At 45.1% G+C, this 12,713-nt stretch overlaps 1 protein-coding gene across 1 annotated transcript in view; it reads left to right on the top strand.

Moving 5' to 3' along the window:
- The window catches only part of ARHGAP4 (Rho GTPase activating protein 4), a 161,672-nt gene that overhangs the window by 28,252 nt on the left and 120,707 nt on the right, over positions 1-12,713 (top strand). Inside the window, exons 2-4 of the mRNA XM_030194094.1 lie at positions 8,792-8,987; positions 9,192-9,354; positions 10,098-10,160. Of these exons, the coding sequence (XP_030049954.1) occupies positions 8,792-8,987; positions 9,192-9,354; positions 10,098-10,160 (422 nt within the window). The remainder of the gene's footprint in view (positions 1-8,791; positions 8,988-9,191; positions 9,355-10,097; positions 10,161-12,713) is intronic.

Raw genomic sequence — 12,713 nt, 5'->3', positions numbered from 1 at the left:
TTGGGGGCTCCATGGTGAGATTGGGAGATTGGATCATGGGGATGGGGGTCAAGATGTGGAGGAAGGGGGAGTGCCACTATGTTATTTATTAATTTATTTACAGCTGGCCCTGCACCGCATTATATACAAGGGCAGGTAGCACATAGCTGCTCCTGTGCTATCTCTGTAACAGCCAAACTTATAGCTTAGTGCTATAGGAGATCACATAGCCTATTTGATTTGCTTTATGATGTCTCCCTTCTGGATTACTTTTATGCAGTTCATTGGGACCTTAGCACTTATGTTCAGGTTTGTTAACTCCCTTTGCTGTTCCACATTTTCCATTGAGGAGTGACAGTTATTCCTGTATATATTTTTTGGAAGAAACCCAATTAGTAGCAACATTCCATGCTAAACGTCCCGGGGCAAGCAGTGGCTTCCCCATGTCTGTCTCAACAACAGACTGTGGACTTTTTTAAACCTAGATACACTAACCGTTGTTACCACATCCTCGGCAGTGAGTACCAGAGCTTAACTATTCTTTGAGTGAAAAAGTATTTCCTCCTATTTGTTTTAAAAGTATTTCCATGTAATTTTATTGAGTGTCTCCTGGTCTTTATACTTTTTGAAAGAGTAAAAAATTGATTCACTTTTACCCTTCTACACCACTCAGGATTTTGTACACCTCAGTCATATCTCCCCTCAGCCATCTCTTTTCCAAGCTGAAGAGCCCTAGCCTTTTCTCATCTGAGAGGAGTTCAATCCCCTTTATTATTTTGGTTGCTCTTCTTTGAACCTTTTCTAATTCCGATACATCTTTTTTGAGATACGGCGACCAGAATTGAACATAATACTCAAGGTGATGTTGCACCATGAAGTGATACAGAGGCACTTGGTCTTATTTTGTATCCCTTTCCTAATAGCTCCTAGCATCTTATTTGGTTTTTTTTTTGGCTGCTGCCACACACTGAGCAGAAGATTTCAGCTTATTTTCTACAATGATACCTAGAATATTTTCTTGAGTGCTGACTCCTAAGGTGGACCCTTGCATCAGGTAACTATAATTCGGATTATTCTGCCCAATGTATATCACTTTGCATTTATCCACATTAAATTTCATCTGTCATTTGGATGCCCAGTCTTCCAATTTCCTAAGGTCTTCCTTCAATTTTTCACAATCTGCATGCATTTTGATAATTTTGAATAGTTTTATGTCATCTGCAAATTTAATCACCTCACTCGTTCTGATTTTCAGATAATTTATAAGTATGGAAAATAGCTCCGATCCCAGTACAGATTCCTGTGGCACTCCACTATTTACCGTCCTTCACTGAGAAAAATGGCCATTTAACCCTACCCTCTGTTTTCTGTCCAGTAACCAATTCCTAATCCACAGAAGGACAAGACCTCCTATCCCATGACTTTAATTTTCTCAGGAGTCTCTCATGAAGGACTTTGTCAAAAGCTTTCTGAAAATCTAGATACATTACATCAACCGGCTCACCTTTATTCACGTGTCTATTCACGCCTTCAAAGAAATTAAGCAAATTGGTGAGGCAAGACTTCCTTTGACGGAACCTTGTATTCTTTATAATAGTTTCCACTATTTGGCCCGGCACTGAAGTCAAGCTTACCGGTCTGCAATTTCCTGGATCCACCCATGTGTAGAAAAATGAGCACAAAATACAGAGTTTATTATTGTTGTTTCTACTAGCTACAATAATTTTTATGCTGTTTTAGTGATTTTCATATGAGAAGCTTTCATATAAATAAAAAAAGCTGTCAAATAAAAAACAAAATCCACACATAGGCGTTTGCTATTGTTTTTATGTAGAAATATCTTTATTGTTATCATAAGCAAAAATAAAGGCATATAGTGCAGCCCTGAAATCCACAATACAGCACTGCAAATAACAAAGCATACTCTGGAGCACTGACAAAAACACTTTGAATACAACCCTCCCCCTTCATAGACCCCTAAAAAAACTCCACAAACCACCCCCTTAACATCTCCTTACATCCCCCGAACAAATCCCCTCCTAACAGAAAAAAAATGCAAAACCAAAGAGTCAGACTAAAACAATATAAAACTCACAAGTTTGCTGTTGTTTTCAATAGCATCTGTAAGTATTTGGGGTCACTTGATATGGTGCCAAGCTCTGCCCACTGGCTTCAGCCCACAGAATGGGCCAGATAGGCTCATGCTGTCTCCTGTCTTATTAAACCTCCTTGCTTGAATCACTGTGGCTGTTGGTTGTCAGTAAACCATGTTTCAGGATCCAGGAGGTGCAGGGGGAGAGGAGAGACAGTGGAAGGACCCATGGCGGAGGGGAAGGGAGAAGAGATGCTGATTGGACTGGGATAGGAAGGAAGAGGGACTCAAGAGTTGCTGAACTCATCCAGGGGGGAGAGACTGAGAAGGAGAGATGCTGGATCTGCTGAGGAAGAGGGGAGAGAGAGAAAGAGGGGAGGAAAAATGCTGCATCTTCTGGAAGGGACTCAAGAAATACTGAACTCAGGAGGAGGGAGAAGAGATGCAGAATCTGCCAAGTGGGGGTGGGAGGGAGACTGAAATGCTGAATCCACCCAGGGAGGAGAGAGAGAAACCAGACTAAGGGAGGATGAGAGATGGTAGACCCAGGGGTGGGCTACTGGAGGGGTTGGAGGGAGAAAGACCAGTTGGGGGGTTGGAGAGACACAGGACTCCGTGAGAGAGGGAGAGATGCCAGCAGACCATGAAGGGGAGGAGGGGAGAGACAAGGAGAGATGCTGGGCCCAGGGTGGGTTGTGTGGGAGGAAGTGGAGGTACAGGGACAGAGAAAAGAAATGCTGGGCATGGAGTATAGGGACAGGGACATAGAAGGGTAGTACTGGTCAAGGGAGGATTAGGGACAAGGGGAAAATGCTGGGAACAGGGGGAGGACAGGGACTCTGAGGGGCAGATGCTGAACATGGAAGAAGATAGGAACACAGAGGGCAGATGTTGGGGGATGGCATAGAGAGGAGATGCTGGAAGGACAGGTAAGGGACACAGAGAGAAAATGGATGGTGGACATGGAGAGACAAGAAATGCTAAATGAACAGGAGACCTTGCAAAGACAGGAAAAGAGAAATGTAGAAAAGAGACACTGGGACAGTTGGTTGTAGAGGGGTAGGGGGAAGGCTGTGCCAATGATATGGGAAGAAGCGGGGTGGGACAAAGGAGGAGCATAAAGTGGGGCTTTTCTTTGTCAAAAAGTTGGCAACCTTATCTCCTCTCCTCCCTGACGTGTCTTTATAATTTGATGTGGTGCAGATGGAAAACCAGACAGTAGCTGGACGTGCGTAGAGTGTTGCAGGAGTATGTTTGTAGGACAGAGGCTCTCAGACGGTCTCTTCATTTTGCTCTGTGGTGGTTGCAAAGGGCTGGCAGTATCTAAAGCTACCATTGTGCAGTGGATGAAGGAGGCGATTAGTTCCACGTATCTTCATGCTGACAGGACTGTTCTGGATGGTATTATGGCTCATTCCACAAGGGGGCAGGCCTCATCTTGGGCTGAGTGTTCTCTGTTGTTTCTGGTCATCCTTGCATTCCTTAGTAGGGCATTATAGAGTGGACGTTCAGGTGCATCAGGATGTGGTGTTCAGTGAGCATGTGCTTACTGCAGGGCTTTTTGGGTCCCTCCCTTGAATTACTGCTCTGGTACTTCCCATCAGTCATATATACTTGTGGTATACACTCATCCCGTCCAAAATATCCTCTGTGACGCTGGTGGATCAGGGTTAGATTGAGGCCAGCTGATGCCCAACAATGGTGCCCCTTGGTTCTTCCATTGCCTAACTGACAAAACTCAATAAATAAATTAAAAAAAAATATATATATATAAGCACATAAGCACTGCCATACTGGGAAAAGACCAAGGGTCCATCAAGCCCAGCATCCTGTCTCCAACAGCGGCCAATCCAGGCTTCAAGAACCCGGCAATCCCCCCCCCCCCCCCCCAAAGAAAGTATTAAACATATATTTAATAATATTCAATGAACTTTTCCTTCAGGAATCTGTCCAAACCCCCCTTAAACTCCGTAAGGCCAGCTGCTGTCACTACATTCTCCAGTAACGAGTTCCAGAGTCCAACTACACACTGAGTAAAGAAAAACTTTCTCCTAGTTGTTTTAAATCTACCATATTCTAGCTTCATCTTGTGTCCCCTGGTTCTATTACTTTTTGAAAGTGTAAACAAACGCTTCACATCTGTCCGCTCTACTCTGCTCATTGTAGACTTGTATCATATTACCACTCAGTCGCCTTTTCTCCAAGCTGAAGAGCCCTAACCGTCTTAGCTTTTCCTCATAGGGAAGTCATTCCATCCCTTTTATCATTTTCGTCGCCCTTCTCTGCACCTTCTCCAAATCTTTTATATCTTTTTTGAGATGCGGCGATCAGAATTGGACACAGTATTCGAGGTGCGGTCGCACCATGGAGCGATACAACGGCATTATGACATCCTCGTGTTTGTTTTCCATCCCTTTCCTAATAATACTCAACATTCTGTGCGCTTTCTTAGCCGCCGCCGCAGTACACTGAGCAGAAGTTTTCAACATCTTGTCAATGATGACTCCTAGATCCCTTTCTAGGTCTGTGACTCCTAACGCAGAACCTTGCATGACATAGCTGTAATTTGGGTTCCTCTTACCCACATGCATCACTTTGCACTTCTCAACATTGAACTTCATCTGCCACTTGGACGCCCAATCCCCCAGTCTCGCGAGGTCCTCCTGTAATCTTTCACACTCCTCCTGCGACTTGACGACCCTGAATAACTTTGTGTCATCAGCAAATTTAATTACCTCACTAGTTACTCCCATTTCTAGGTCATTTATAAATATGTTAAAAAGCAGCGGTCCCAGCACAGACCCCTGAGGGACCCCACTAACTACCCTTCTCCATTGAGAATACTGACCATTCAGTCCTACTCTCTGCTTCCTATCCTTCAACCAGCTCTTAATCCATAGTAATACCCTACCTCCGATCCCAGGACTCTCCAGTTTCCTCTGGAGTCTTTCATGAGGCACTTTGTCAAACGCCTTCTGAAAATCCAGATACACAGTATCCACCGGCTCCCCATTGTCCACATGTTTGTTCACCCCCTCAAAAAAAATGCAGCAGATTGGTGAGGCAAGACTTCCCTTCACTAAATCCGTGCTGACTTTGTCTCATCAGCCCATGTTTTTGTATGTGCTCTGTAATTTTATTCTTAATAATAACCTCTACCATTTTGCCCGGTACTGACGTCAGACTCACCAGTCTATAATTTCCCAGATCTCCTTTGGAACCTTTTTAAAAAATCTGCGTAACATTGGCTACCCTCCAGTCTTCCTGTAAAACACCTGATTTTAGGGATAGATTGCATATTACTAACAGTAGCTCTACAAGTTCATTTTTCAGTTCTATTAATACTCTGGGATGAATACCATCTGGTCCTGGTGATTTACTACTCTTCAGTTTGCAGAACTGACTCATTACATCCTGCAAGTTTACAGAGAATTTGTTTAGTTTCTCTGACTCGCCTGCTTCAAATACCCTTTCCGGCACTGGTGTCCCTCCCAAATCCTCCTCGGTGAAGACCGAAGCAAAGAATTCATTTAATTTCTCTGCTATGGCTTTGTCTTCCCTGATCGCCCCTTTAACACCACTTTCGTCCAGCGGCCCAACCGATTCTTTAGCCGGCTTCCTGCTTTTAATGTATCTAAAAAAAATTTTACTATGTATTTTCACTTCTAACGCTAACTTTTTTTCAAAGTCCTTTTTTGCCCTCCTTATCTCCGCTTTGCATTTGGCTTGCCATTCCTTATGTTTTATCTTATTATTTTCAGTTGGTTCTCTTCTCCATTTTCTGAAGGATTGTTTTTTTTGCTCTAATGGCTTCCTTTACCTTACTGTTTAGCCACGCCGGCTGATGTTTGGTCTTCTTCACTCTTTTTCTAATACGCGGAATATATTTGTCCTGTACCTCTAGGATGGTGTTTTTAAACAGCATCCACGCCTGATGCAAGTTTTTTACCCTGTGAGCTGCTCCTTTTAGTATTTTTTTCACCATTTTTCTCATTTTATCAATAGAAATCAAACAAAATAAAACATGGAAAAGAAAATAAGACGATACCTTTTTTATTGGACATAACTTAATACATTTCTTGATTAGCTTTCGAAGGTTGCCCTTCTTCGTCAGATTGGAAATAAGCAAATGTGGTAGCAGATAGTATATGTAAGAGAAACATCAAAGCATTACTTTGACAGTCTGACAGAGTGGGAGGGTGGGGGTATGCATGGGGACATCAAAGCATTTCATTGATATTCTAACAGAATGGGTGTTGGTAGGTGAGAGGAGGGTAATAAACAGAGAAATAAACAAAGAAATACAGCTTATGGTTTATAATGGGTTAGAAAACCCAGATCCTTATTAAGTCCTGTTTGTTGTGTGTCAAAATATTCAATCATTCTTATTTCAAAGGTCTTACGTTCCTGTATTGTTTTAAAATTACCTTTCAGTATTCTTACGGTGAAATCACTGGTGCAGTGTTCTGGTCTTGTGAAGTGTTGGCCCACAGGGGTGGGGGCTTGATTGGCACCGGCTATTTTCATGTGATGTCTGTGCAGATTGAATCTTGTCTTAAGCATCTGGCCTGTTTCTCCAATATAGCATCCTTCATTACATTTTTTACACTGAATGATATATACCACATTGGAAGATGAGCATGTAAAATAGTCCTTTATGTTGAATATTTTTCCTTTGTGAATGACTGTGGGGTCTTGTGAAATGTTTTGGCATAGTTTGCGTCTGACGAAGAAGGGCAACCTTCGAAAGCTAATCAAGCAATGTATTAAGTTATGTCAAATAAAAAAGGTATCATCTTATTTTCTTTTCCATGTTTTATTTTGTTTGATTTCTATTGATAACCTTTAAGAGTGGACTAACACAGCTACTACACCTCTCATTTTATCGTAATCTCCTTTTCTAAAGTTAAACGCTAGTGTATTTGATTTCTTAAGTTCACTTACTTCAATGCCAATATCAAAACTGATCATATTATGATCACTGTTATCAAGTGGCCCTCGCACCATTACCCCCCCACCCACACACACACCAGATCATGAGCTCTACTAAGGACTAAGTCTAGTATTTTTTTTCTTCTCTTGTCGGCTCCTGAACCAGCTGTTCAATGAAGCTGTCCTTGATTTCATCAAGAAATTTTATCTCCCTAGCGTGTACCAATGTTACATTAACCCAGTCTATATCTGGATAATTGAAATCACCCATTATTATTACATTGCCCATTTTATTTGCTTCCCTAATTTCCTTTGACATTGCACTCCAACCCTGCAGGTCCACTTTGTCCTAACCAGTCCAGGGAAGAATAAATCTCTCCCTTTAAGCCCACAAGAGGTCTTGCTTGTCTTCTTTTATATAGAACTAGCCTTTGAGCCCGTAAAAACGGGCTATTATAGGAAGGGGGGGTTGAAAGGCCCGCCTCCGCCGCCGATTCGCCGCTGCGCCTCCCCTTCCAAATTCGTGCCCCCCCCCCCGAGCCGTCACCACCCACCTTCCACCTGGCCGGGCCCTCGCTCCGCTATTGAAACAGCGAGGGTCCGGGAACGCAGCACTGAGCTCTGCTGAGCTGCCGACGTCGGCCTTCCTTCTTCTTCTCTGCCTGTCCCGCCCTCATGTGACGTAACGTCGTCGAGGGCGGGACAGAGGCAGAGAAGAAGAAGGAAGGGCGATGTCGGCAGCTCAGCAGAGCTCAGTGCTGCGTTCTCGGACCCTCGCTGTTTCAATAGTGTGGAGTGTGGGCCCGACCGGGTAGAAGGTGGGTGGCGGCGGCGACTCGGGTGGGGGGAGCGTTAGACGGCGGTGTCCCTCCCTCAGAAATAAGCAGTACAGACCCTCTCTGTTCCGTCCCCGTCATCACGTATTGACGCGGGGGCGGGGCAGAGAAGGTCTCTACTGTGCATTTGCGAGTGAGTACGACACTCGCCTTTTATATATATTGATGGCCACAAGCTATCTGCCTCTGCATATCACATTCAAATGATGGTCTTTGCTCAGTCACTGGGCACCTATCGCTCGTACCCAGCTGTCAGGGAATTATGTCGTTATCTCAGAAAAGTTAGTCACCTTCCTCATAGCTTCCCTGATGGCTACTTCCTCCCATGACAGGGGTCCCAAATCTTCGCCTTTGCTATAAGGGTGGGCAACGGGACTAACCTCAAACCCAGGTGGTTGCTGCTTATGTAATCTAATACTGGCCCTTTTCCTGTCTTGCAGGTTTTTACTTTCCTGTGTTGAGATGTATACTCATAGGTATAAATATTTAGGTTTTCTAGTCTTTTTTCCTATATCTTTTGGTGCAAGTGTCATACTATTTTTGTTGTCTTTCTCTGGACTACTTCTAGTCTTTTTATATCTGTAGCAAGGTACGGACTCCAAAACTAAGCACAATTCTCCAAATGGGGTCTCACCAATGACTTGTACAGTGATATCAACAACTCTGTTTCTGCTGGTTACCCCTCTTTTTTTAAGCAGCCTAGCATCCTTCTGGCTACTGCCACCTCCTTATCACACTGTTTTGTTACTTTAAGATCTTTGGACACTATTAAGCCAAGGTCCTTCCTATCTATGCATGTCAGCATCTCACCTTCTAGGACATATGGCCTCTTGGATTTCTACTCTCCAAATACACCACTCTGCACTTCTTTGCATTAAATTTTAATTGCCAAACATTGGACCATTCTTCTAACTTTTGCAGATCCTCCTAACTCTCCCTCTTTTCTCTCCAGAGATGCGCGGGCAGCTGTCAGAGCAGTTGCGCTGCCTGGACAGCCAGGTGGAGTTACGACTGCAGCTGCTGCAGGATCTCTCTGATTTCCTGCGTCGCCGGGCAGATGTGGAACTGGAGTACTCACGTGGCCTGGAGAAGCTTGCTGACCGGTTCTCTGCTCGGACCCGGGGCTCCAAGGAATACCATTGCTTCAGGTAGGAATGGGAGAGATTGGGATGTGTTCTGCAGCATGCAGGGGGCGTCTTCCTCATCCCTTACTTTTTTTGATTCCAGTGCCCCCCTGACATCAACCCCAAAGCGTATATCAGTGATAACAGTTCCAACACAAAACCCAGTCTGGGTATGTCCACTGGTAGTCACTGCACCAGTCTTCTCACGATCCCCTCTGTCTGTCTTAGGAAGGACCAAAGCCTGCTGTCTCCTGTGACCTGCTGGTACATGATCCTCAACCAGACACGACAGGAGAGTCGGAACCGGGCAGCCCTTGGTGAGGTTTTCAGTGGCCACCTCACCCAGCGTTTGAATCATCTCAGCGAGGATATGATGCGACTGGCCAAGAAGGTGAGCACCAACTGCTCCCCTGCACCTCACCTGATATGTTGTTAAAGTCAAACGTTGCTCCCATGATCATATATGCAGAGAGCGGCTTCCCTTCCACTACCCCAACCACTCGTCCATGTGTCACCTGAAGCAGTCTTATAGTGATAAGAGGGGCATCCCTTCTGCCCCACTCTGAGCTGTGTCTTGCAAAGCAGGAACCATCCCCTTACATCCTCCAAAGGCAAATTTAAAAGAATTTTCCATGGATAAAAGGGAAAATGTGTGCAATTGCATAGCACACATAATTGCATTTAATGGAGGCGTTCCTGGGAGCAGGGACTGATATGATGAATATGCTTTTGTGGTTTTCAGAGTAGGTGCCATACTTTGACCAGGTAAATAAAAAACCCTCAGATAAAGGAGGCATAAGTGTCTGTGGGTACTTTTCCCTTAAGCAGGTTTCAGATTGAAAGTATGCACTGTTGTTGTAGTATGCTGGCACTATGACACTTGCGCCCCTCTGTGTATCAGTGTGATGGCTGTATTGGGGATTTGGCTCTGATGACAATCAGCACAGCAGCACAGTGTGTTTACTCAGATTCATAATGGTGAAAGTGATGAAGCAAACAGAGCTTTCAACAAACTCTCAAAGCAAAGAAGTGTTTCAGATGAGTCAAATGAAATCCTAAAGATTCTTCTGTTTCCTTTTTTCCTTGTTTTCCTGAAGAGATGCTAATGGCTTTTTTTTTTTGTCCTGGATACAGAGCAAGGACATGGGGCTGCAGGTGCAGGAGGAACTGATAAAGGTGGTCTTGGAGCTGCAGCTGGTGTGTACTTTGTAAACATCCCTTTTTCACTTTTCTGTCCTCTACTGGGAAGGCTGGATGCACTGGTCTGTGTCACAATGTCCGTGATTGCTCTGTGCCTTTCACTTTCAACTTACTCTTTTTTTTTTCCATCATGCTTTATTTCCATGCTTAAGGTCCTGCCTTTTTCCAGCAGAGGTAGTTATGGCTGCCACACTAAATCAATTTCAAAGTAAATTGGACAGGTTTGTAGAGGAAAAGGGTATTCTGATACGGTAGCTATGCACTAACAGATGGGCCGATGCTCAGAACTCCGGTGCTGTAAGGAACAGAGCAGAAAAAAAACCTTCCCAATGCTCAACACTAATAGCATTCAAATTATATGCACGCTGATAGCGTTGAGCATAGGGAAGTTAAGGGGGAGGAACGTGCCTGGCACACGAGCACAAGAGTTTCGTGGTAAGCACAGCTCTTGTGCACATGCCCAGTCAAAACAGGAACTGCAAGAACGCATTGTTGCCATCCATTTGCACCCTTAAAGGTAAGCTTTTCAAAAATTAAATTTTTGAAAAACTCATATTTAAGCTCAGAAAAATAGGCACAGATGTGAACTTTCACTTTTGGTCGCGCCCGAACTCACTTACGTTTGTTTCTTTGCTGTCAGTGGCAGAGGCTGCACGGACTTCCCTTCTGCTTCAAAAAGCTCACAAAACCAGCAGTCAAATATTTCAAATCTTGAGGAAATCCTCTGAACAAACCCCTGAATGCCACCTCTGAGCTGGTTGTAATTTTTCTGCGTTCTATTTTTGCGCTGTGTTCTGAGCATTTTTTTTTTGGGGGGGGGGCATACCAACTGACCTAATTAACCAGCCATTTGAATGCATTTAAATACATTAAAATACAACCTGCACACATCTTTAGCGTGCACATTCGCGGCAGTGGTACGGCCTTCTGAACATTCTGCTCAGCTTAACATCAGCGCTAATTACCTCTAGCGCCTGTGTTAGGTTCTAAGCATCGCCCTAAAAGAGTGCTAATCTGGCACTTCGCAGGCAGTGGCGTTCCGACGCTGGCTGACACCCGGGGCGGATTGGCGATGCGCCCCCCTCCGGGTGCAGCGTGACCCCCCACCGACAAAATGACACCTCTCCCCCCCCTGGTGAAATGACACCCCCCCGGGTGCACGCCGCTGGGGGAGGGGGTGCTGCGGCGCATGCCTGTTGCCCTGTCTCCGAGTTTGCAATTCGCATGTGTTCACGGCTCCCTCTGAGTCTGCCCCAGAACAGGAAGTAACCTGTACCGGGGCAGACTCAGAGGGAGCAGTGAACACATGCGAATTGCGAACTCGGAGACAGGGGCAGGCAACAGGCGCGCGCCACAGCACCCCCCCCAGCGGCGTTCACCCGGGGCGGACCGCCCCCACCGCCCCCCCCTTGGTACGCCACTGTTCGCAGGTGATTGCTCTGTGTGCTTGCTTTCTCCTTGCTTATCATGTAGGGAGAGCTGTTAGGCAATCAGAAGGCTGAATACATATGACCTTTGGTCTCCTTTTAGCTCGTTGTGTAAGTGCAGAGTGACAGTGGAAACTGAAGATCAAGATGTGTTCCGTATTTGGATAAAGGGACATGGGTCATGATGAGCTTGTGCATTGCCTATCCGAATTCTTGCCTAAGGATGTAGATGGACCTAAAATATTTGTTTTGTAAACGGGCAGGACCTAGATGAACTCTGCTTTAGTTTTCCCTGACTGGATTGTATGTTCAGTACTTCCACCTGTGTGTATCTCATCTGTGTTTCTCTTTTTGTGAAAATGGTGGATGCAAACCAAGGTCAGGTATATATATAAAGTAGCACATATGAGTTTATCTTGTTGGACAGACTGGATGGACCATACAGGTCTTTTTCTGTTGTCACCTACTATGTTACTATCCAGCTCATTTTCGAAAGAGATCGCTGGTGATCTCCCGACACAAATCGGAAGATGGCCAGTGATCTCCTGAAACCGGCCAAATCGGTATAATCGAAATCCAATTTTGTCCGGCTTCAACTGCTTTCCGTTGTGGAGCGGGCAAAATTTCAAGGGGGCGTGTCGGTAGGGTAGTGAAGGCCGGACAGGGGCGTGCTTTTTTTTCACGACCAAGATTACAAGACCAGTGCTCTAACCACTTGGCCACAGCTCCACTTGCTTGGATGTCCCTCCCTTTTGATTATGCCCCTTCAGGTCTCTCTCAGCCAATCACAGCGCATTTAGCTGTCTGTGATTGGCTGAGAGAGACCCCTCTCTGTGATTGGCTGAGAGAGACCTGAAGGGGCATAATCAAAAGGGAGGGGCATCCAAGTCAGTAGAGCTGTGGCCAAGTGGTTAGAGCACTGGTCTTGTAATTGAGAGGTGGCTGTCCAAAAAAAGTGCACATCAGACGCATCCATGTCCCTGACAAGCACTTGGATTTTTTTTCCACTTTTTTGAAGCCGGCCATCTGTAAACCTGGCGATCTCAACATTTTGATAATACGGTTGGCATCGCCCCTTTGCGGAGCCGTCCCCGAAGATGGCGGGCGCCGTTCAATTATGTCC

This window comes from Microcaecilia unicolor, chromosome 2 (genome assembly GCF_901765095.1).
Source record: "Microcaecilia unicolor chromosome 2, aMicUni1.1, whole genome shotgun sequence".
Classification (NCBI taxonomy): Eukaryota; Metazoa; Chordata; class Amphibia; order Gymnophiona; family Siphonopidae; genus Microcaecilia; species Microcaecilia unicolor.
The sequence above is the reverse complement of the archived record's forward strand: the minus strand, read 5'-3'. Positions and strand labels throughout refer to the sequence as shown.